We start from the raw sequence: 27,184 nt of genomic DNA on the forward strand, positions 1-27,184 counted from the left end.
AGTTGCTCTCTCAATAGAAAAATAAATCTTAAATAAAAACTTACACTGCATTTAGTAAACACAATGAGAGGGGGGGGGTTATTCCGCACCCCCAGCCCGGAATATTTTAGTTTCTGAAATTTTAAGAGCTTTGTTTTGGGCTATCTTTGGATGACTTATGGGGGAAGGGTGTAGGAAGATTTTTTCAAAAAGTTTCCAAAATTAAAGTACAGTGAAACCTGTGTAAGTTGACCACTCGCGGTGCAGCACTATGGCGGTCAACTTAGACAGGTGGTCAACTTATAAAGGGCGGTAATATTTTTTTTTTTGTCATTTCTTGCACCATGTATTCATTTTTTGAGGAATTCACCCTTACTCTTTCTGTTCAACTCACTTTCAGTGTTTAACATTATTGAAAGTGAAACAATTATTAAAAATACTATTCAAATAATTTTATTTTTTTCCTTGTTTTTAACTGTATTTGACACTGTAGGTTTAGAAATTCCACATATGCCAACTAATTTTCTCTAGCTTTCTCCATTTTCAATTAGTTTTAATATTTCATACTTTTTACTAATCTCAAGTTCAACTAACTTTCTTTTTGAAGCCTTTTTATGTATAGCACAAAGTGTAACAAGCTCGACTCTCCCAGTTCATAAAGGCAAAAATAAAATGTCCTATCTCTTAATCCCTTGCACCAGAAACATGTAACTTTACTCATTAGCAGCCCAGATCTGTGTACACGCAGTGCGAGGGGCCCGCGTCCTTAAAGGGGCTAACGGCCCCAGAAACTGAAGAAAAAATAGAAAAAAACTAGCACTAAGACTTATGCACTTTACAAATAGACACTGCTGGCCACTAGGGGAGGGGGGGGGCTACGTATTTTGTTGCAGGGGTGGGGACCCAAAATATATAGATCCGGACCAGCTCTTTTTGCACAACTCCTGTGTTGCCACAACATATTGCAACTGAAAGAAAAGATTTTGAACTTTTCTACTGACACCTATTTTCATTGAACAGAATACAAAAAGCTATCTCAAATAGTACAACAAATGAAAAACAAGTTTGGAGAATAAAGAGCAGCATAAGCTTCATGCTGCTGCTTAGTTAGTAAAATGCCTGTCTGTCATCAAAGCATTAAAAACATTCTTGGAAAGCTATCAAATAATAATAATAATAATAACAATAAATAAATAAGTGAATAAATAATAAAATAAAATAATTTTCTGAAGAAAGTTTAAAAAAATAAACCAAGTGGTCAACTTACAAAGGGTTTTTTACAATACTCCAGACCAAATTTGGCGTACATTAGTGGTCAAGATAGACAGGTGGTCAAGATAGAGAGGTGGTCAACTTACAGAGGTTTTCTTTCATTATATGATATAGGACAAATTCCGTTCCCGACAAAAGTGGTCAACATAGACAGGTGGTCAACTTACAAGGGTGGTCAACTTTACAGGTTTTACTGTATTAAAATTTGTAGGCGGTCATAAGTCATGTTTATAGGTAAGAGGGGTACTATTCCTACAAAACAATTTAGAAACTGAAGCCTTAAAAATTGAAATTTAGGACATTTGTGGTGAACTCAGAGGAAGGGGTTCGGGAGTTCTCTTCCGAAAATTCTTTGATGCTGAAATATTTAAAGTGCCACTTTGGGCTATATTTGAGCGCCTAAAGAGGGATGTGATTCGGGAACCCTGCCTGGAGTTAGGATTCAGTTCCCCTATTTCTTTGTTTAATTAATGAATGTTGGAAAGGGTCCCGAGTAGCATCAACTCATCGGCCGATGATCGGCCGTTCATCGAAATCCGATCAAACTTTGATCGGATTCCGATGAGTTTTCATCGGAAATTGCTCCAATATGTCTCATCGGCAATAGTAGAATCCGATCATCGGAATCCGATGAATTTTGCTCCCTATACCGATGAGATTTGGAGCAATATACGAGCAGTGCTGTTCCGAGGCAATGAATTTTGGATAAAAATACGATGAGATTTGGAGCAATATACGAGCAGTGCCGTTCCGAGCCGATGAATTTTGGATGAAAATACGATGAAATTTGGAGCAATATACGAGCAGTGCTGTTCCGAGGCGATGAATTTTGGATGAAAATACGATGAAATTTGGAGCAATATACGAGCAGTGCTGTTGTTCCGAGGCGATGAATTTAGGATGAAAATACGATGAGAAGTAGTAACAACTACGATATAGGGACAAGCAAGGAGGAAACAAAAATAACAGTGGGAAGAAAACTTGCAGGAGGGGTATTTTCGGATGACGTCATTTGGGAATTACTTAATATATATTATTTTTTATTAACTTGTTTAATTAATTTCTAATTTAACAACTTTTGATGAGCGTGATTCATGAGTTCAATCATAGTCGCTCTAGCCGGGAATCGAACCCTAGTCCTCTGGAATACGAGATTCATATGCTAACCACTAGACATGTTATGCTCGCTCCATGGCGGAAAATAATGTGTTAAATGGAAAATCATTTGTGGCGCCATCTATCGGGTGGCAAGGCCATGACAGATTTCTGAACGGAAAGTGAGAATTTTATTCAGTGAATATACTTATGGCGCCACAGCTAGTGAAGAGTCGGAGTCGGTAATTTTGGGAGTCAAATTGAACGGAGTGGAATTGTTTTGGAGATAGAGAGAAATCATTCAAGAGCCGGAGTCTCATTTTGTTCGCAATTCCAGTGAGGTAATCGGCGTTGGAATCGTGGAGTTAAAGTTGAATTGATTTTGCAGCAAATTGGAGTAAACCCTTCCAAAATCCAGGAGTCGGATTCGGAGTCAAAGTCTCAGTCATTTTTCCTCCGATTCTCAAACTTGAATGTTGATCCGTATAGCCTTACGTTTGATCAATATTCGGATATTCGAATAATAAAATTTATCCTATTTTAACAGTTGGGAGATTTCCAAAAATTTTAGATTGGGAAAATTTTTATCGGAAAATTTAAACGACCTACTTTTTTTAAGATGAAATGTAACTCGGCAAATTTTCATCGGAAAATTTGATCGTTACGATCTCTTTTTCCGATGAAATGTAGCTCAGCAAATTTTCATCGGAAAACTTGATCGTTACGATTTCGTTTTTCGATGAAATTTCGCTCGGAAAATTTTCATCGGAAAATTTGATCGTTACGATCTCTTTTTCCGATGAAATGCAGCTCGGCAAATTTTCATCGGAAAATTTGATCGTTACGATCTCTTTTTCCGATGAAATGCTGCTCGACAAATTTTCATCGGAAAATTTGATCGTTACGATTTCTTTTTCCGATGAAATGCAGCTCGGCAAATTTTCATCGGAAAATTTGATCGTTACGATCTCTTTTTCCGATGAAATGCAGCTCGGCAAATTTTCATCGGAAAATTTGATCGTTACGATCTCTTTTTCCGATGAAATGCAGCTCGGCAAATTTTCATCGGAAAATTTGATCGTTACGATCTCTTTTTCCGATGAAATGCAGCTCGGCAAATTTTCATCGGAAAATTTGATCGTTACGATCTTTTTTTCCGATGAAATGCAGCTCGGCAAATTTTCATCGGAAAATTTGATCGTAACGATATAGTTTTCCGATAAAAAACAGCTCATCGAAAACCGTTCTCGGATTCTGATCGCATCGATATCAGCGTGCATTACGCGATGAGTTTAGGAGGAGTCGATGATCGGCCGAGCAAAATCCGATGAGTTAATGCTACCTGGGGTACCTTGTTTAAAAAATATACCTTCTTCACTGAAGCGATTTTTTATTGCTAATTTCACCACCTGCTATCTTATAAAATAATCCTTTTTCAAATGAAGACTGTGGGGGAATGGTGACAGTTTATTATCATTAGTCGGCCTTACCCTTCCCCCCCCCCCTTTCCTTCTTTTCTAGTTTGTTGGCGCTACCTTGGGTAGACTTTCGAATCAGAACTGATTTATGTTGCAAAAGTGAAAATCTTATGTCCTAAGCGATTTTATTGCTACAACAAAAATGTTTAGGATCGGCAAAAAAACTAATGGTGGGGTGCTGCAAACGCTTTTACTCCTTACATTATCCAACATCGTCTAAAATTGCGTTTTTGAAACTTCAATTTCGAAATATTGCCGAAGGAATGTTCCTGAACTCCATCCCTTCAATAGTGCATTCAAAAAGCGTATAAACGTTATGAAATTTAAATTACAATTTCGTTTTTAAATCTTCGATTTCGGGAAAGCCCATAGCGTCCCCTCCCCTCCTCTTTCTTTAATATTTTTTGAAGGTTGCCCAATATTGTGATTTTGGGACTATCAGTTTGAATTGATGTAAGAGTCCCTGAACCCCTCCTTTCCCTGAACTTTACCAAAATGGCCTACCACAGCGTTTTTTGGACTTCAATTTAAAAAAATTTATGGGGGAGAGCCCCTAGACCCCCCCTTACTGCCGGATTTTAGATTTTTTGGAATTGTGATGTCAAAACACTTAAATATTACAATTTTAAGGCTTAAAATTTAAATCAAACAGATTCCAAAACTGGCATTGTTAAAATCTGCAACATTTATACATACAAATTTTTCCTTGAGCCCGCAGGGGGGGGGGGGGGGGCTGAAAATATTTTCCGTCTTGAACACATCACCAAACTTGCACCCATGACGCCCGACTCCGACTCCGGATTTTTAAAAAAAAATTTAAATCGTATTTTTTCAACTCCCTCTCTTCCTTCAGGGTAAGGGGGAAAACCTCTAAACAGAGACTGAAATATTAATTCCTTTTCATGAAAATTTCGCATTTTGTTTTTATTGCAAACCTAAGATGCATACAACTTTGGAAATTCAATTTAAAAATCAAATTTTCCAATAGTTACGAGTTAAAAAGTAAAATGACTTAAAATTCCTTTTTAAGAAAATTTGAAAAATGATTATCTATTATTTGCCCCCCTTTAATGTTTAGCAAATAGATATTGATCAAATTGTGTGCTTTCAATTTTTGAAAGCTGTAACTTAAGAGGAATTTTTTTTTTCTAAATCCAAGTTCTTAAGAGGGGGTTCATACACCTAGCCCGTTGGTTTAACCCGTTCGCAATGAACAACGCATCTTTGCGTCCGCTAGGTGGTTCTTCAGAGACGAAAAATGCATCCGTGCGTTACGGTGAGTAGTACACGGCGGGCCTAACTACGCTTTTCTGTGTTTACACCACTCTTCAAGAAAGGGTCTAAAGGAAGTAAGGGAAGTTATAGACCTGTGATTCTAACTTCGGTGGTTTGCAAAATTTTTGTAACATTGATAAAAATTAAGATGGTAAATTTTTTAGAGACTAATAACCTATTGACTAGTTTTCAGTACGGTTTCAGGACAGGTAAATCTTGTGCAACTAATTTATTACATTTCTATGACAAAGTTATCACGGCTTTAGACAATAAGAAGCCTTCAGGTGTTGTTTACATTGATTTTTAAAAAGCTTTCGATAAGGTATCGCATGTTGTTCTACTTAACAAATTAGCTGATATAGGAATAGGAGGGAAAATTTTCATTGCGTAAAAAACTGGCTGACCGGAAGGAAACAAAGGGTAGTTGTAAGAGGAAAATATTCTAAATGGAGTGAGGTTTTTATGCGGGGTTCCTTAAGAATCACTGTTAGGTCCTGTTTTGTTCATTGTTCTTATAAACGATATTCATAAAAATATTTCTATTAACATGAATTGTTTTGCTTGTTCCTAATACTATGAGCATTGGTATAAGAAACCTTAAGTAAGCCCATCTTACTTTCAATTAATGCTGTGTGATTATTTGAATCCCAGCTGTTAAAATCTTTTTCTTATTAGCCACCCTATTTCTGTTTCTACTAAAATCCCAATAGTTAGTACCCTTTCGAATTCTGCTCCTTAAACCATGCCCCCCATTTCAACTTAGTTTTTTGATTCTGAAACCTCTAAAACCAAACCACTAACCATTTTGACCCCTGTAGAGCTCAGATGCAGGTCATCCCTAGCAATCCAATCGCGTTTACGTTTACTCCACACATAAATAAACCTGATACTACGCTTCTCGCAAATTTCCTTGAGTACCAGGTTCATACACCTAGCCCCTTGGTTTAACCCGTTCGCAATGAACAACGCATCTTTGCCTCCGCTAGGTGGTTCTTCAGAGACGAAAAATGCATCCGTGCGTTACGGTGAGTAGTACACGGCATTCCTAACGACGCTTTTCTGTGTTTTGGATTTGGAACGAAATGTGTACTATTAGATGCCGTTACTTAACCATGTTCCATTCAAATGATTGCTCTCCTTCATTAGTATTTCTTTGTCTGACATCAGAATGGGGTCTGTCAAGTGTCTGTGATTTATTGGATTTCATGAAAGAAAAAATAAACATGTGCTCACAAGTGAGAAGGGAAACATATACAGTAGAATACCTTTATAACGCAATTCTCTATAAACCGCACAACTTTTCAAGAGTAAACAATAGGTTTTGAAATTTAAAAAATTCCCCTGTTTTGCCTTGCAAACATAAAAATTGTTAGACAAATTTTTGAAACTGTTTTTCATCTTTCCATTTTAATTCAAAACTTTTAAATGAAAATTAGTATTCACAGTGAAAGAAAATACCAGATGGCTCTTTAAAATGCAGCTGTTATGCAAACCATGAAATTAGTAGAAGTACAGGATAATTCACTTTCTTATGATTGATAAACATATTTATTTGAAAATGATTAACTGTATAGTTGGTGCTTTAATGCTCATTGCAGATATTTTAATATATAGATATGTTTTTAATTGTTTATCTTGTTTGGCGGGAAGCTTTTTGCTCACCAAGCAACCACTTCACTTTGAAAAGCTTCCCGCCAAACAAGATAAACAATTTAAAAGATCTATCCATATTTCTGAGGAGTTGAAGGTGGGAGGAGGTTCTAATGGAAGAAGCTGTGATGAAAAAGGAGAAGCAGGAGGATGATAGTTTGGCAGATACTTGGCGGGCAAACTAGATATCATAACTTTTTATGGCTGAGGGTTTTTGGGGTTGCAGGTTTTCTTTTTTGTGCGGAAAAGTTAAAGGTTTTCTTGGCGGGGAAATTTTTACCACAGGGTTGTTTTTGATGAGATTAAGACTACTTCTGTAAGCTTGGTTCTCACTAAAAAGTATGGAACAATATAAGTGTAAATGATTTCTTGATTAAAGAAATCATTTACACTTATAGGAAGAGTGAAGTATTAACTTTCAAGAATTGCAGTTAATCTTAAAATCTTCATATTTAGGTTAATTCTAAAGCAGCCAATAAAATTTAAATTAAAAATTTAGCAAAGAAGAAATATAGGTATAGTAAAAGCTATTCGTACAAATTTGTATATTGCCACGTTTTGTGTGAAATTAGCTCCTGACGTATATGTGCCCTATTTTCGTTAAAATTTTATAGATGAAATATAATTTAAAATATATTCACAAAAATTTTCAGAATTAAAGTATTTATATTTTTTTTAACTCTGAAATTAACTTGGGATGTCATCTACCAGATGAGTGTCACCTGGGGCAAACCACCCCTTCTCAAGAACTTGGATTTAGAAAAAAAGTTTTTTTTCTCTCAAGTTACAGCTTTCAAAAATTGAAAGCACACGATTTGATCAATATATTAATTATACTGTGCTATTTTATTATGACAGACGTAGAAATAAAAAATGCTAATATTCTCAAATCATGACATAGTGTTTAAATTTTTTTTTTCAATTTAAAACTAATCATTTTTATGCTAGTGCTTAAACTGACCATCAAAGCTCAAAAAGTTTTAGATTGGGTTTATTTTTTTAATGATTTGTATAGAATATACACAGCTGCTCCAAGAAATTTCAAAATGATCCTCAAATTGTTTTTCCAAGGTTAGCCACACTGATAATGTCATTTTGTAATTATGGTGTCCAGTTGTTGAAAGTGGTAAATGGAATTGATATATCTGTTGAAATCTGAAATAATTACAAGCTTATTTTATTTGTTCATTTGTTAGCATTTCTACTAGTAAAAAAAAATCTTATCAATATTATCAAAATAATTTCACTTAATGTAGAAAATGTATATATATTCAAATTTTAAGTCTCGCAATTTTTCCTCTTTTTTGACTTTGGTCTGTTTTTATCCCTGACATTTAAAATAATTTAATTGAAAGAGTCATTTATTATAAACTATTTATTATTTTCATCTAATACAAAAAATACCGGTATTCTACCTCAGCAAATACCGTTATTACGAAATTGCAAAATAGCTTGAAAAACTGGTATTTGGTATAAAGTCGAGTCCCGACTTAGGCGAGGGATTCATTCGTTCCAAGACTCCTGGTGTAAGTCGAAATTTTGCGTTGTGGAAAAATATATGTACATTTTTTTTAGAAAAATACCAAATTCTTTTAGATACTTATAAACACCCCTCACACTGCTTTAAAGCATTCTTCAACTATACACTACAGTTTCTTACTTAAAAAACTGAACTTTTATTGTATTTAAGAAATAAAAAGTTGTTTTATTCGACATGAAATACTTTAAAGTTGGAGGGAAAGACATAAAATAAAACAACATGGTACGTACAGTGTGAAGTAATAATAAAATGCTGCAATATAATAGTACTGTGTAGTAAATACAGTAACAATATTTATGAGTTAAAAAATGAAGATAATGATGATTTATGCTCCATGATCAGAAATGTTATTCTTATCTAATACATTTTTAAATACGGTTGCTTTGCCTTTTCTTTTATAACGTTTCAATTTATGGCAACAGTCCCTCTTCCTCATCTCTTTATTTCACAATACAAGAGCAGCTTCCATTTTCAAAATATTTACTTTGATAGACTACTCTGCAAGCTTCGATGTTGAAAATAAATTCTGATCTTTTTTGGATATCTTTTTCTTTTGACTTTTAATTGTACGTATGGAAGATTCACTCATACTTATTATTGCGCTACCGTCAACATTTTGTAGTTGTTTAGTCAGAAACATTCTTTTTTTCCCCATCTTCACAAACTTTAGATGAAGGTGCCACTACGGTGCCATTATATTTCATCAACTTTCATATTTAGAATGGAAAAAAATAAATAAAAGAAGGTTATTTACTGTACTAACAACGCGATGCGTAGACTAATTTGGTGTGGAAACTTTCGCTGTCAGTGATGCTTTTAGGGATGTAATAACACTGACGGAATCAATATTTAGTAGCCAATAATGAAGCTGATACTTCCTTCCAAAAAAAATTTGTTCTGGATGAAAAATTTGCATTAACTCTTAAATTTATTACTCTTATAAAATTTCACGTTATAGCTATTTCGCATAAGTCGCATTGTCGCAGGAGTTGACTGTACTGGTATTGCAATCATCGATTGTGAATAAGCGCCATACAACCCTTCAAAGTTCTTTTTTAGGCACATTGTTGTTACAAAAAAGTAGTTCAATTTGTTATGGAGCTCGGCTTTTATTCTATTTTTAATGCAAGCTTCAAATAAATGACTGGAAATTTAAGCAGAATGTTAATCTTTTTAGGAGATGAGCTTTTGTTTAACTACGGTCCAAAAACATTTGAATTTAAAGATAGCTGCCGGTGTGGCTCTGAATCCTGCTACATAAATATTAGCATTGAACCAAAGGTAAGTGAAAATTTGATGAATACTTATTTTGGGGGTTAGATGAATTCAATATTTTCTTGTTTATGTGTTGTTCGATACTAAAATATATGGTTCAAAATGGACTTAAGCGATTTCTGTCAGAGAGCCGGCAAGTGAGCAAAATGTTTAAGCATCACTGCCTTGATTATTAAAATTAATGTAAGAACCAAATTTTGATAACTTCTATTAAGAAAAAGTATTTTTTCTGTTTACATTGTGCCTGTACAAAGTGTGGATTGTTTGAAATACTTTAAGACCAATTAAATAGTCACAGAGTTAGCAGATCATCCTACAGTTTGCAGTTGTAAGTACTGTTTGATTCATCAGTAGCAATGCAAAAATGACGGAGCTGCTTATAGGTCAGTTTCTTATAATATATCACCTTTATCTTATAATTCTTTTCTTATTTGTATAGAAATTATATTGTGTTCTCATTTAATTAAAATAAAGTTCACGTTTTCTTATGAAAATGATTTCAGTATTACTATGATGAGTAATCTAACAATGAAGTCCTTTATATTTTCTTAAATTTTTTTGTATTTCTTTTTAATTTTTTTAACTAAGGGGAATGTTTACTGATCAGTAATAATGTAAGAAATTTTGGAATCTTTATGAAAATTAATCAAATGTGTTAGCATAAAATATTGTCGAACATAAATGTGTGAAAGATTTAACTAATATTCAATTACACAGTAATAATAATTTTCATTGAGTTAAAAATTTTAATATTTTTAAAGAAATTAAATGTTGTTTATTAATTTAGAATTAAATATTCCTGAGCAAGAAAAAGTATGTTTTGTGATCTTGGTTGATGACTGTATGATAGCCCATAAAAGAAATGTGCTGTTCCTAGTCAATTTATCAATCTTCCAATGAAGATCAAGAGCAACTATCTCAACATCTTAAAACTATTCTGCTCATTGCAAGTAACAGATGCTCCCCGTAAACTTTTCTAAAGGCCTGCAAATCTATTGAAGTAATAATGCTTCCTACTTTCAGGATGAGTTTGGGATTTGAAAAGTATAAAACAATGATCTCTGGTTTTGCTATCAATGCATAAATCCAACCCTTCAACATCCTTCAATCTTGTAACTGACTCTAACTCCATGACTTTAACTGAAGCACTTGACTGTTTCCAACATTGACTGACATACCCAACTTGACTGCCCACTTAAAATCTGATCTAAATCCTTTTTATGGTTTTTACCCGACTGCATGTACGCGAGGCAAAGGAGTGTAATGTGTTTATGGGTCTATGTATGTTTGTTCCTATGTTGCCTTGTAGAGACTAAACGCATTGGCCAATTTTGATGATACATACGTCAATTGATTTGTCTTAACCTTGGGAGTGTCACCAGAGGTCTGGCCAGAGGAAATTTGGGTCCTTTAAAGGACCTTTCACAAAAATCCAATCAACGAAAACAGGCCCTTTACAAAAATTTGATAAGCAAAAACGGACCTTTCATAAATTGTTTATTGCAAAAGCAAATCTCAAATTAAAATAACACATATTTCCCTGTATAAAAAGGATAGCTTTTGGAACCTTTTTCAAAGTTAAATTAGAGAGATCAACTTATACAAAATCTGCTAATTTTGAAAAGAAAAAAAAACTCAGCACTCTTGTGATGCTCTTGCAAGTGATAACTAACTACTACGGCCAAATAAATATAATGCTTGTTGTTTGTTTCTTTGAAAGAAATTAACAGCTGAAAGTCAGTTTGGTTTATAATTTTGCTTGTTTGTTTTATGCAGCGGTGTTGTTGCAAACTTCTCTGAAAAAGCAGCAACCTTCTGCTTTTCAGGCTGCCTCCCCGCTCAAGATTTAATAAACAATAATATACAGAGAAATGAACTTGGAACTGCAAAAAGGATAGTAGGGGTGGGGGGGGGGATATGATCCCTTCAGATAGGGTAATCAACTTCAAACTTATCACCACTCAGCATCTGGGGGCGCGATGTTAAGCTATTATTTTGGGAGAAAGTTATATGGGTTTGATTTTTCAATGCTAAAAACAGTAATTAACTTTAAATAAACCGTATTTTCAGGAATAAGCACCGCACCCAGTTTATGTTCCGCATTGTAATATATATTTAAAATTTTTTTTTTTTAATGTATGGGTCGCACCCGGTGTAAGCGCCGCACCTTCAATAAGCAAGCAGCCAGCATTAAACAACTTAAAAGCACAAACAATAGTAAAGAAAGCTGGATTAAATGTAAAAAAAAAAAATATTTTTTTATTTCTCGTTAGTATTTTTAATGAACAATAATGAAATATTTTTAAAAATCCCCATTTTGCACTTTTTGACTTTGCCATCCCTTGATTGGCCATCACTTTCGATGCTTAATTTATCCAATTTCCTACGACAAACACATCTCTCGTCAATGCCAAACTCTCTGGCAGCAAAACGATTTCCAATTTCTTCTGCCTTTATTTCCTTAAACTTAAAGGCTGCAGTATAACTTTGCTTGGAATTGCTTCGGAGCCATTTCAAAAGCAACTGTAAAGAAATTTCGTAAAAAAAGATAAGCCAAGAACACATGAACAACAGCAAAAGATACAACATGAAAATGTGAGTGAATAAAATTAGAGCTAAGAGACAAGTTTCCCATTAGGTTGCTTGACCGAGCAACCCATTTTTGTGAGGGAGGTGGTAAATTCCCTTTACACACTGGACATACATCTCTCTCTTTTACTAGTACTTTTGCTGCCTCCTCTTCCTGACCCCTTCGCTCCGACGCTATGGCTTGCTTGCCCACGTGTATCGGCGTTTCTCTCAGTGAAATACGAGCAATTGCTGACTCACCTTCCTTCCCCCCTCTTTGCTTTACTTGTTGCCCAAGGGCGAAGGTTTTCGCAAAATGAAAGTGAACAATGTGATGCCATCTGTTAGCAACATTTTCAACTTTCTTTTTAAACTTGAAAAAAAAAAAAAAAAACCACTGTATCCGCCGCACCCGTTATATGCACCGAACCAGCATTTTTTTACTTTTTTTCTTGTCTACACCTCAGCACTTATTCCCAAAAATATGGAACTCTTTTATTTACCGTTTTTTTCTTTAGATGCCTACATTTTGAAAAATCGGATCTTTTTACATCCAATATGAGAATCATATTTTTTTTTTTTTTTCAAGCTAATTTCGCTTAATTAAGATGCAAATAAATGAAAAATCTCTTTATTTTTTGGAAAAACGCTTATTTCAAGTTTTTGAAGCAAAATTTTATTTTATGAGTCAAAAATTAAAATGCAGAATCAATGATTTATTTATTTATTTTTTTGCTTCAACTGTGTCCAGATAGTAATGATATGTTTATCATGGAACTCTAAAATGCAATTCAATTGCAATTAAAAAAAAAATTATAAAAAATATTTCTTTTACAAGCAGTTTTTATACTTTTGATGCCTTCACTTTGAGGATTACAATCTCTTTGCATCTGCTATGGGAATCGGATTTTTCACATTTTGATATTTAGTATGCTTTATTAACAGGTAAACAAATAACAGTTTTTTTATTTTTGTAAAAATCAGAGTTTATAAGTTTTAAACGAAATTCTGTGTTCTTTAACAGTGTCTTGGGTCAAAAAGTTAAATGTGGAACCCCTGCCTGATTTTTTTTCTTACAGTTATTTCAAATACTATACATATAACATTTCTAGTATAATTTAGCATAATGTAGAATGGTAGATAAATATTGATACTTGAGGGATACCTGTCTCCCAGAGAGCGATGCTGCCCTTGCAGTTTGCGCCATCTCAAAATTCTAAAATTTTCTTTTTACAAAACAAAAAATTTTTTTTTTTTGCAAAACTATTTGATTTTTTACAAATCTATTTAATTTTTTTACAAAAAACAGACTTTGTGAAAAGTCCTGGACTCATCCTTGGTCACTAAACTCATGACAGCAATTAAAATTCCCCATATCAACAACCAATTGCCATATTGTCAGTTTGGGATCATGTTGCATGCTACCTGCGTGTAACAAATGCAGGTAGCGTTTTCTCTGCCTGAAATTTTTTTAAACTAATTCTACTAATTCAATTTTCATCTCTGACATATTACATTTGTTTTTGTCATGATTCAGAGGACTGAGTTTCGTAACGTGTAATGTCTTGACAGGCTTTTTTTAGTTTTGCGAGAAAGATTAACTGATGGGGGGGGGGATTCCGAGCTTGCGTCATCATGAGTTATACAGGCTGTTTATATAGCTGTGGTTGACTTGAGTGTGCGCATTTTTGTTACAGGTCAAGCATGCGTAACTTTAAGGGGAGTCAGGTTTCTGGAGGGACTAATAATCAGTAATTTAGACCACCGCAAGTTTAAAAATTCTCACGCTATAAACTCTTTCAATAAGGTGACACAATTACAAATTTTACCATCTTATAATCACAATAACTAAGTCAAAGAAAAGTAACTAAAAAGTGCAAAATAAAAAATAATTATTAAATAAAAACAAAAACCCGACTGCGTAAATGAAAAAAAAAATAAAAAGAAAAAATATATAAGCCCACTAGTTTAGAATGTTATTAAGTGCTACTGAATAACTACATTATTGAAATAGTTTTAGTTTTGCAGTAACAGTTGGGCCTATTCAAATTTCACAGGATTGGTCAAAAAGGAATGGACCCCCTACTGTTGATCCTTCTATTCTGCTTTTGAATTTATGATTTGTCTTATGTGTGTATCGATTATAAAACTATTTCAATGGTATAGTTATTCAGTAGCACTTAATAACATTTTAAACTAGTGGGCTTATATATTTTTTCTTTTTTTTTTTTGGTTTTCACGCAGTCAGGTTTTTGTTTTTATTTAATAATTTTTCCCTTTGTTCTTCACTATCAATGGAAAATCTAACTTACTACTTAGCTTAGTTTTCTAAAATCATATGCTGCAGTAAATATTTTGCTATTAATAATAAAAATGAATCTATTATCTATTAGTGATTTCATTTTTGTTATTGAATATGTACAGAAGATTTTAATAAAAGGAATTATGGAAACATTTTGACCTTCACCTTAACTAGTTGTATATCATGTCATATTTCCAAGGTTGTCCTATTTTGTCCACCCCGTAAAAGACCGTCCCAGACAAAATGTCATTTTGTCCACTTTTTCAATTAACTGAAAGTTTTTAACTAAAAATTTGAAATTTGAAGTTTAAAAGTGATGAATAATTATACAGATTCTTCCTATTAAAGTAATATTTTAATATAAAAATAGCATGTATAAATATGTACAAAAAAAAATTGAAAAATATTTTAAAGTGAAAACGAAAAAATTACGGTCAGTTGAAGTTTATGTAAATGTGTAGATAAATTAAATGAGTGTTAATATGTCATAATGCATGTAATAGCATTTATATACATAAAAAAAAAAAAAACACATCAGCTGTAAATTTTAAGATGTTTTTCTGTGATATGAAAGTTTATTGCCCATAATAAATGAATTTATAAAATTAAAAAGTAGAAAAAAAAAAGTTTTTGAAGGTTGGAGTCTCAAAACATTAAAAATCATATTAAAAAAAAGGAAAGAAAAACTATTTGATATTAATACAGGAGATGTTGACATGAAGTGAAATCTGTTCTTGCAATACAAATGTGATGATCAGTAACAGGCTCTGCACCCAGCTAGGTTGTTCCTAGTCGATTTATTAATCCCTAATGAAGATTAATGGCCCTTTTAAACCTATCTACCCCATTTCTCATTGTAGCCTCTTCCGGTACTCTGTTCTGAGTACCCACAACCCTACTAAAGCATTAATTTTTCTTAATTTGTATTACATTAGCCTATACATAAAAATATGCAGACTAATAAATATTTTACTATGAGGTGACATCAATGAAAACTTTAAAAACATTTTATTACTGTTATATTTTTCATCTATACAGGGGTGCCCCCCCCCCAAGAGCAAGGGCACGTCAATCCTAAAGATTGTAAAGATCCTCCCCCCCCCCCTCAGAAATGAGAATATTACCCCTTAAACAACTGCGACATGGCACCCCCTAGGTGCCACCCCTGATCTATAAAGTTTAGTTTTGTTTGTATGTTTCCAAGCATTTCGTTTGACTTTTCCATTGAGTTTAATTTTTACTATTGTGATATATAATAGTGTAATCATCTCCAATAGCTTTTTCACATTGTTAAATTTTATTACTTTTAAGTAAATTATGGTCTAAAATTAGTTGCAACAATGTGTAATTAAACATTTATTTAGATTCATTAAAGTCTAAAGTTAACAGTCGTTCTATTTTAATTAAATGATTAATTCATAACAGATAATGTATTAGAATTATATGCTAATTTTATTACATCATAGCAATAAATTTATGCATGATAATCAGTTCATTTTTTATCTTGTCCATTTTCTTCCAGCGTCCCGGCCTTTTTACAAAAAAGTGGACAAAATAGCAACCCTGCATATTTCCGGTAATAATTCCTTACCGTTCAAAGAGCACTCATTTTGTAACTTTTGCAAGTATTCCAAACAACCAGGGCTGCCGAGTCGAAAGGATAATGGTTGACTCCAACTCGGACTTTTTTATTTAATTTTCAAATTTCCCGCCTCATGGGAAGGAGGAAAAGACCCGTAAGCATGGATCGAAATATTAATTCCTTTTCATGAAATTTCTGCTTTTTATTGTATTGTAAGCCTAAGGTGCATACAATGCTAGAAATTCAGTTTGAAAATCAAATTTTCCAATAGTTGCGATATTTAAAGTGAGATTACTTAAAAATCCCATTTAAAAAAAAAAATGAAATGGATTAATTTGCTTCTCTTTTAATGTGTAACAAATAGATGCTGATCAAATTATGTGCTTTCAATTTTTGAAAGCTGTAACTTGAGAGAAAAAAAACTTTTCTTGCTAAGTCAAAACAAACTTTTTTGAGAGAGGGTGGTTCGCCCCAGGGGACACCCATCTGATAGGTGACACCCCAGTTTAATCTCTGAGTTTATAAGGGATAAAAATACTTTAATTCTGAAAATTTTTCCCAATAAATCTTTAATTATATTTTATCGATAAAATTTCAACAGAAATAGGGCATTATATGGCAGGGAGAGGCCAGTTACATTCTGAAGCAAGCAGTGATATTTAATTTAAAAATTGAGGAAAGAAGAAATAAACTTAAAGTAAATTGAAGATGGAAGAATTGAAAAGCAAAGGTTTTTTGCGTACGCTAGTTCGGAAAAAGTTCGAAATAGTCATATTGGGCCATTGGTTGATGAGCATGGAATTTCAATTCAGGACGATAGTGATATTGCTAATGTTCTTAATTACTTTTTTCCCGAGTGTTTTTACCGACAACTGTATCTCAACAGTTGACACCAGCAAGACACAAGCTTTAGTACAGCTTGAAGACTTTGTATTTTCCAGGGATGACGTTTTACTTCATTTGAAAAAAAAAGAGACTAAGGCTCCGGGACCATATAATATTTATCCAAAAATTTTAGTAGAATGTGCAGAGGAAGTAGCAGATGTAATTGTAAATATTTTCAATGCTTCTGTTCACTCGGGGACTGTGCCAGAGGATTGGAAGCTGGCTAACATTACACCACTCTTCAAGAAAGGATCTGAAGGAAGTAAGGGAAGTTATAGACCTGTGATTCTAACTTCGGTGGTTTGCAAAATTTTTGTAACATTGATAAAAATTAAGATGGTAAATTTTTTAGAGACTAATAACCTATTGACTAGTTTTCAGTACGGTTTCAGGACAGGTAAATGTTGTGCAACTAATTTATTACATTCCTATGACAAAGTTATTACGGCTTTAGACAATAAGAAGCCTGTAGGTGTTGTTTACATTGATTTTTAAAAAGCTTTCGATAAGGTATCGCATGTTGTTCTACTTAACAAATTAGCTGGTATAGGAATAGGAGGGAAAATTTTCATTGCGTAAAAACTGGCTGACCGGAAGGAAACAAAGGGTAGTTGTAAGAGGAAATTATTCTAAATGGAGTGAGGTTTTTACGCGGGGTTCCTTAAGAATCACTGTTAGGTCCTGTTTTGTTCATTGTTCTTATGAACGATATTCATAAAAATATTTCTAGGAACATGAATTGTTTTGCTTGTTCCTAATACTATGAGCTTTGGTATAAGAAACCTTAAGTAAGCCCATCTTACTTTCATTTAATGCCGTGTGATTATTTGAATCCCAGCTGTTAAAATCTTTTTCTTATCAGCCACCCTATTTCTGTTTCTACTAAAATCCCAATAGTTAGTACCCTTTCGAATTCTGCTCCTTAAACCATGCCGCCCATTTCAACTTAGTTTCTTGATTCTGAAGCCTCTAAAACCAAACCACTGATCATTTTGACCCCTATAGAGCTCAGATGCAGGTCATCCCTAGCAATCCAATCGCGTTTACGTTTACTCCACACATAAATAAACCTGATACTACGCTTCACGCAAATTTCCTTGAGTACCAGGTTCATACACCTAGCCCGTTGGTTTAACCCGTTCGCAATGAACAACGCGTCTTTGCGTCCGCTAAGTGGTTCTTCAGAGACGAAAAATGCATCCGTGCGTTACGGTGAGTAGTACACGGCGGGCCTAACGACGCTTTTCTGTGTTTTGGATTTGGAACGAAATGTGTACTATTAGATGGCGTTCCTTATCCATGTTCCATTCAAATGATTGCTCTCCTTCATTAGTATTTCTCTGTCTGACATCAGAATGGGGTCTGTCAAGTGTCTGTGATTTATTGGATTTCGTGAAAGAAAAAATAAACATGTGCTCACAAGTGAGAAGGGAAACATATACAGTAGAATACCTTTATAACGCAATTCTCTATAAACCGCACAACTTTTCAAGAGTAAACAATAGGTTTTGAAGTTTAAAAAATTCCCCTGTTTTGCCTTGGACATAAAAATTGTTAGACAAATTTTTGAAACTGTTTTTCATCTTTTCATTTTAATTCAAAACTTTTAAATGAAAATTAGTATTCACAGTGAAAGAAAATACCAGATGGCTCTTTAAAATGCAGCTGTTATGCAAACCATGAAGCTAGTAGAAGTACAGGATAATTCACTTTCTTATGATTGATAAACATATTTATTTGAAAATGATTAACTGTATAGTTGGTGCTTTAATGCTCATTGCAGATATTTTAATATATAGATACGTTCTTAATTGTTTATCTTGTTTGGCGGGAAGCTTTTTGCTCACCAAGCAACCACTTCACTTTGAAAAGCTTCCCACCAAACAAGATAAACAGTTTAAAAGATCTATCCATATTTCTGAGGAGTTGAAGGTGGGAGGAGGTTCTAATGGAAGTAGCTGTGATGAAAAAGGAGAAGAGGGAGGATGATAGTTTGGCAGATACTTGGCTGGAAAACTAGATATCATAACTTTTTATGGCTGAGTTTTTTTCGTTTAGGATGCAGGTTTTCTTTTTTGTGCGGAAAAGTTAAAGGTTTTCTTGGCGGGGAAATTTTTACAACAGGTTTGTTTTTGATGAGATATCACATCTTTTTGCATTGATATCATTACTTGTCTGTATTTTTTGAATTGAGAACTTCAAGTCAGAAAATTTTCAATTGAAACAACGCTGTTTTGTGTTTTTAAGGAACAATAATGGTTAGCCTAATTTTACGTGAAGTTACTTTCTGACTATTAAGATTCTATGTTCATTTTGCGAGAATTGGGCGGTTTACATTTTATTGCAATCCTTGTATCCTCTCTGTTGACTTCTTGGATAATAAAATGCTATATTTTAAATTATATTGTTTTCGAGTATTTTACAACTTTGCAATAACTTCTATTACAGTTTCTTTTATTTGACAGATTATTCAGCATTTTCATGTTGGTTTCTTTAAATGTTTTACAGCTTGAGGGCTATTTTAATCTAGCTTTTCATTTTTTGTTTAATTGCATTTTTTCTTAAATTGCGGATTATTTTACGTTTTATGGGATAATTTTAATTGTTTGGTGATTTATCTTTTTCTTGATAGAAGTCTTTGTCTTGTTTAATACCTAGTTTTATTTAAAAGTTCATTTAAAAAACGAAATAACGCATGTTATCGCCAAGCAAAAAAAAAAAAAAAAACTAAGAAATTAAATATTTTAATTTTGAATGTGTCAGAAGATCTATACAACTTTACTCGATGTCAAATAGCAGATATCCCAAATTTGCCATAGCGAATGCGCATGTTGCGTGCGAACTAAGCTCATTAAAAGTCTTGCTTAAATTAATTGCAAAAATGTTTTCAGCTAACAAATTACTACAAAGCACGGATATCCACACACGTATTTCATATATTTTCAATTCATTATGTGTTGTTTGTGAAAAATCCATTAATTTAGAAAATAAGCAAACCAATAAAAAAGTGCTATTTTTCGCTTTCAATTAAAAAGTTATATGTGCTGTATTCATATGCTTACAGTTTCATATAATTTGTCACGTAAAATATTGTAATGATTTAGCCCCAGTTTCGCGCCAACATTTAAAATTTCTTCCCTCCATAAATATATCAAAACTGAAAAACAGGAGGAATGAAATTTTGTATCGGCCAAACTTGGGGGGGGGGGGGGGGGGAGGACAGCATTCTAATATCATTCATTAATTTGTTTCTCTGCTTAAGTATAAACAAACAACATAGAATCTGAAAACAGAAAGCCCAATGCGCCAATTGTGCGCGCATGCACAGTCGCTGTGGCAAATTTGTGATATCCGCGATTTAACGTCTAGTTGCGACTGTTGGATATGTTTTAGTCTTGATTAAATTTCATTTCCTAAGACAACTTTGGAATAACTGTTAGATCTGTTCTAACCTTGCAATTGCAGTCGGGGATAAACAAACCCTATGAGCTGAGAGTTTAGGGACATTAGAATTTAGGGAAAATTAGTGATTTTCAAACTTCAATTACTCCGGCCCATGATGTCCCTGGGGGTTGAATTTTTGTATATGTACTCAATGGCACCCCAAAAATATGTATACAAAAAATCATTACCGTAGCTCCCCTGGGGGCTGTGATAAAACCCCGGGAAGGTACAATTTGGGGGATAAAAACAAGGGGGGAAGGGGAGGGGGATCAAATGGCACAAAAGGCACATCAGTAAGACACAAGGAATGTGTGTGCAAAATTTCAGCTTGATTCCTTTTTTCGTGTGGGCTGTAGCCCTGTCAAAGAAAGCAAAAACTTTTTTGAACAGCGATTTTATAACTTTAATACCTCCTCCCCCTGATGGTCCAGGGGGTTGTATTTTGGTTTACAGTGTCAGGGGCTGGTAGAGATTGAGTGTACCAAAAATCAACTCCGGGGATCTTCATGGGGCTGAGATACAGAGGGGTGAAAAACCCAAAAAACCCCAACTTGTTCTGTCGTGTAATCTTGTTCTTGGTCGCTTTTATTTTCTTTCGTCTTTGGCGGTGGATTTGCTTCTGTTGGCTGCTTACGTTTGGTTTCCTTGGCGGGGCGGGACCTTCCGCGTCCTGTGATATTAAACGCAAATATTTTCCCTGTTTTGTAGAAAATATAATGTTTAATTTTGGTACTTTTAGTTATTGTAGAAAACAATATATTTTGCATTTTTATTGTTAAATATCAATTATTTTCATCCAATTTTGTTATGATTGAAATTTTGATATATTTTATCATATATTAAATTTATGTATGCGTACTTCCCGAAATTGCGTGTTAGGCTAGCGGGAGAAATTGCCCTGGCCTTTGCGCACAGTCTGCGTGTAATAGCTGTCGTCCTGAGAGAACGCTATCTTCTGCAGACTGCCGTCCCGAACGGGTTAACCAGCTCCTAGTGTTAACCAGCTAGAGTTAACTAGCTCCATTTCGTGCTGTGTTACAAAGGTCCCTTTAAATTGCTTTATTTTATTTTTTATTTTTAACCAAGTCTTTAAAGTGAAAATTTCTGTCATTTTTTTTTCAATCATCTCTTCCTCTATGATTTCAAATTTCATTGTTATTTTTTTCCCTGAAATTTGACATTTCAATGTATTAAGGTTGAGCCCCCAGTTATTGACAAATCACCAGTGATTGGCACTTCCAAGAAAAATGTTCTAAAATAAGATTCATATCCAGTATTTTAAAAGTAGAAGGCTTCTTTAGTAGAAGGCTTAGAAGGTATTAACTGAATGTATATTTACTTTAAAGATTATGACTTCATTTCATGTTACTTAATGGTAACAGAGCATATTAAGGAGAAACAATTGTGGCTTATGTCGAATTACACATTTTTGTTACAAAAGTTTCTTTGGCTTAAGGAAAGCATGCACATGAATCCATTAAAATCTGACTTAAAATATATTTTAAATTTTGGCTGTCAAAAGTTTTGTTTAGTTGAAAGGTGTTACTTTAAGCAGGTAGAAATATAGTTTTGGCCCTTTTTTAGATGTTTGAAGCAATGATAGATGCATTAAGTAGTGCTTCAGCTTTGCTAGTCCACAGTAAATTGCCACGTTCCAATAGTCACAAATGTGTTATGCAATGTGTCACTAGTTTGATTTCTGATACTTTTGCAGCAACAATATTATATAGGTATAGGTTGTACTATTGATTTGACTAAATAGATGCACAGATGTACATTCTTTATACAAAACAATTTGCAAGTGAATCTTTTTTTTTCTAAGTAATGAAAACAGAGGTAAGTTTAAGGACAAACTCTTTAAGTGCCAATTTCTGGTTGATTTCAATTGGTTTTTTTTTTTTCAAAATTAGTATCAACCATTTTGGAAAAACTTTCCCTGTTCTCATTTTCTATTGTTTTCTTTTGCAAAAATGAAACACAGCCAAGAAGTTTATTTGCTTTACATATCTGGCAAAAATTCATTAAACGAACATTTTCAAGCTATTGCATATACCCATTTTTCCTGTTGAAATTTTTGCAGACTCGTGGAAACTAAAATGGAAAAAAAAAAGCTTTAGCAAAATGCTAAAATGTCAAAGGTTAATGTTCCTATATCTTTTTCAATGCCTGAGCTACAATTGAGAACGAAATTCAAAGTTCAGCCATGACAAAGAAATAAGAAAAATGCGACCATAGCGGTAGCTCTGGTCTTTTCTATTATTATTATACTTTGTTGTTTAACATCATAAACACCAATGTGTGGACATGGGGAATCAAAGTTCTTTCTGCTCAGAACGATTAAGGTTATGTATTTTTATTAATGTGTTATTAATTAACATCTAATAATTATTTTTATGCCAGTGTTATAAATTATCGGAACTCAAACCTTGGATTATTTTTTTTTTAATAATTTTTAACGCAATATTGAATCATTCTGCAAAATCGCAAGATGCTCTACAAAACCACTGTAGATGGTTCTCAAATCCTTTGTTCAATCCTGCATTAAGCTAAAATTTGGCATTTCTGTTCTAAATATTTCTTTATGCTGTTGTCCTAGTTTTTAAATTTCATTCCATTGAAATTTATGTTTTCCTTTTTTTCTCATTTGTTACTGGAATCTTCAAGAACCAGGTGTAAAAAGACGATAAAAGGTAAACTATGAAAATATGATTTACTAAGAGCACAAAGAAATCATCCTTGCTGGAGAAGAAGTAGGCTGCTTTAAAATGCTTAAGTTTGATTTCCATTTTGGAGTGGAAACCTGATAAACACATTTCTTGCACTTTTTTAAAATTCTTTTTTAAAATTTTGCTAATGAGGGTTTGGTGAATGTTTTGAGTTTTTAGGTATTAAAATTGTTCTTTTGCTTAATATTTTTCACTATTCTGAATTTTATAAGCATTTTGAAGCTGTTTTCTTCGTGATTTAAGATGTTTTTTAATTTTTGTATCAATTTGAGCTTTTTAAGCAATTAGCAAATAGCATTTTATAGAGATCTAGAAAACCGGTAAATTTTGATGTCCGGAATGGCGATAGTCCTGAGTATCCCAGATAATTGGTTCTCTTCTGTATTAACATATGGCACCTTTAGTCGATCTATTTTATTCTTTATTTGTGTAATTATTTTACAGTAGAACACCAATTAACCAAATTCCTGATTATTCAAAACGCTTTCAGAATTTCTGAGGAATAAATGAGAGAAATGTACTGCAATTTGCAAAATAATGATTTTGTCTACATGCACCATTGCCCTTCTCTCTGCAAATTTAGTATATGTGCACTAGCAATTGTAGAATTTAATTTGATTGAGATGTTGAGCAACAAAGGACTTTCATTTCCAATATGGTACCTACACTCTATACTATTCTCAGCGGTCTGGCCAGAGGATATTTGGGTCCGTTAACAGACCCTTCCCAAAAATCGGATCAACCAAAACGGACCTTTCACAAAATTCTGATCAGCCAAAACGGGCCCTTCGCAAAATTACAATCAACCGATACAGAGCTTTCACAAATTATTTATTGAAAGCCTAATCTGAAGTCAAAATAACGCATATTTCTGTGTTCAAGCCGATAACTTTTTGAACATTTTTTAAAGTAAAGATTAGGGGGATCTGCTTATACACGGAACTGTTTATTTTGTGAAAAAAAATGTTGACGCTCTTTCTTTGGCGCTTTCACAAGCGATAAATCACTAATGCCTGCAAATATAACGCTTGCTGTTGATGTTGGTTTGCTTCTTTAATAGAAACAACAACATAAGTCAGTTGTTTTATTTTTATAATTTTGCTTTTTTTTATCATTGCCCAATCAAAATAGTTTGCAGCGATGTTGATATTATAGATTTCTCTAAAAAGGCAATCTCCTGCACTGCAAAACTGCCATGAATGACTTGACTTTTCTTTCCCGTTCATGATTTAAACAAAAAATAGAAATAGTAGCATATCAGGGAATTGAATTTAGAAGCCCAAACTATAGCTAGGGGTGGGTGTTAAATGCAATCTCTTCCGGTAAAGTTACCAGTTTGAAAATTATTGCCAATTAGCGCGTGACCTTAAACTTTTTAGTGACCTGTTTTAACATTTTGTGAGAGAATTATGTAGGTTTTGAGATTTTTATGCTAACTTGTTTCGGTTATACTCCATAATTGCCATATTTTTCCGTGTGTTAAAACCGAATGTCCGGTATTATCCGTCACGCTTATCCAGGGTGGCGACAAATCAGGAAGATCAGGGAAAAATCAGGGAACTTTATCACTCAGGGAAAAATCAGGGAAATATCAGGGAATTTTGAAAAAATAACAAAAATTCAGGGAAATTTTATCAAATGAAGAAAAAAAAAATTTTTTCCTTGCAAAACTTTAGTATTTTGACTCCCTATGATTTTTCCGCCAATTATTTGTTTTAAAAAAGTAAAGTTAATGGAGTGTGATTATACAGTGCTGCATATTTGAGCATATTTTTTCCTCAAGGTCAAAGTAATCAATCGAGCTTCCCAAGATTGTTTCTGTGTCTGTTAAGTTGTTTATTTTACATAGCTTGAATTTTCCTTCCATGCATTCCATGCTACGTAAAATAAACAACCCTACAGGCAAAGAGGAAGCTGTCATTTATGACTTTGCTCCCTTGCCTTTACTCAGTCTTGAAGTAATTAGCATACTGTTATCACGATTTCAAGAAAGAATCTTTGTTTTTTAAATTAATGCCGAAAAAATCTTAAGTCTCACTTGGCTTTTTAAATTTAATTGCTAAAATTGAATTTTTTTTTTTTTGCCATGGTATTTTTTGTTGGCACTTCAGATTACACGAAGGGATTTTATTTCACTTTAAAACTTTTATTTTAAAACCATATGCATATACATTTTGAATTTAATAATTATTTTTGTATTTTAAAGTTGTTTGTTACTAAAGTAATCTAAGATTTTTTTTCTACAACTAATAACATCATTTGAAATTGAGTTGTGTACGTAAGTAAATATTTTAATTATTTTTTGATAGTTAAAATGCTGTGTTCATTCATTCAAACTTAAGTTCTTGATTAGAGGATAGCTGAATATGACTGGTTGTCGAAAGAATTCAATTTGTTTTATATAAATATGTCTATTCTGCCGTGTGCAGGTAAAAAGCAGAAACTGCACATTTTTTTTTTTTTTTTCTCTTTGCATTTTTGTCATCTATTGTACGTTATCTTTATTGTACATACCTGCTTATTTGGTTTCCGTTGAAAAAAACGCGCAAAAAAACGTCTAATTCTAACATTTTCCTATTGTTAGTGCTGAATTCACCACACATTTCTCCAAATATCTCGAAAACTATTTTCTGCAGATACTGCCGTTTACTTGCAAACGGCAGTATTACTTACGTAAGTAAAACTACATTGCCTCTATACTTAAACTACCACTTGATTGTTATTCTTGCAGCAACAATTATACTGCTTGAAAATTCAGTTCAAGATTATTTCCATTTAAATTTTTTAGTTTTATCATGATTAGATATGTCTTTAAGAGTGGTTTCAATAATTTCTTAGAGTTCTTGTGTTAACTGTTTCCTGGAAGTAAAGTATTTGTTTTAGATTTCCTACAATATTTCTCTGTCGATAATTTAACATTACAATTTTCACCAAAAAATAGGAGCATCTTTTCAAAATATATTTTTAATGAACTGCTTAAACCGTTTTAAAAATACTGCATTTTATTTAATATGTAATGCTTTTCAGGTAGGGCAAAGAAAAGAAGCCATTATCATTGGCAACGTAAATCAGGGAAATTTGGTGAACTTAATCAGGGAAAAGTCAGGGAACTTTTTTTTCCAGTTTCTGTCGCCACCCTGTTATCGCTCCTAATCCGATTTTTTTTTTCTTTACTCCTAATTTTTGGCGTGTATGTCGCTGATTATCAATAACATTTATCATGTAGACCTGTTAAAATGCCATTCTGAAATATTTCACAGTAATAAATTATATTATTAGCCATTTTTATACATTTTTTGCCTTCATTTTGAAAAAAATCCAATCTCTTTGCATCCAATATGAGAATCGAATTCTGCTCATTTTTTATGCTTACTATGCTTTATTAGCTGGCGAATAAAGGAAACTTCTTTTATTTTTTTATTAAAATTATAGTTAACCAGTAACAGGGGAGGTGAAAAAGTAGGACGTAACAGGGGACGTGAATTCTCAAAGACAGCTACATTTACTTTTTTTTTAAATCGAGTAATTAAGATACATTTGTGTAATTTCCCTTAGATGTTGTTTGAATATTTATTAGCACGGGGAAAAAATATTTTTCATTTTTTAATAGAAATATTCCTTTTTCCGAGGAAATTTCGCTAGAGTCTTAGGGTTTTTCGAGAAAATCACATGCTGCAGTAAATAACTAACTACTCATAATTAAATGAATTTGTTAGTTTTTAGTAATTTCATTTTAGTTCTTCAATATACACAGAATAATTTAGTAACAGAAAATTGATTATATGACATTAGAAGAAAATTTTTGACAGCCCTTTAACTATTCGTATTTCTCGTCGTATTTCGAGGAATAATTCAGCTTTCATTGTCCCTAGAACATCATTGCGTATCGTTTGTAAACATTTCAAGCAAATCTCAACCTCATCTAGAATATTTTGTATCTCTTCCGCATAATGCGGGATAAGATAAATGAATCTATATTCACGGTTCTAATGTTGAAAGCCATGCCAAAAATTAACACTGAAGGGGAGGTGTGGTCTCACAGACCGCTTCTAAAGAATGCAATGAAATTTAGACCAGATGCACTTGCCTAAAGTTACTGATAAGCAAAGGGGG

At 33.2% G+C, this 27,184-nt stretch overlaps 1 protein-coding gene across 1 annotated transcript in view; it reads left to right on the top strand.

Moving 5' to 3' along the window:
• LOC129218334 (uncharacterized) overlaps positions 1-27,184 on the top strand; it is a 98,977-nt gene that overhangs the window by 64,247 nt on the left and 7,546 nt on the right. Inside the window, exon 3 of the mRNA XM_054852571.1 lies at positions 9,467-9,570. Coding sequence (XP_054708546.1) covers positions 9,467-9,570 — 104 coding nt within the window. The remainder of the gene's footprint in view (positions 1-9,466; positions 9,571-27,184) is intronic.

The sequence above is a fragment of the Uloborus diversus genome, chromosome 3, assembly GCF_026930045.1.
Source record: "Uloborus diversus isolate 005 chromosome 3, Udiv.v.3.1, whole genome shotgun sequence".
Lineage (NCBI taxonomy): Eukaryota > Metazoa > Arthropoda > Arachnida > Araneae > Uloboridae > Uloborus > Uloborus diversus.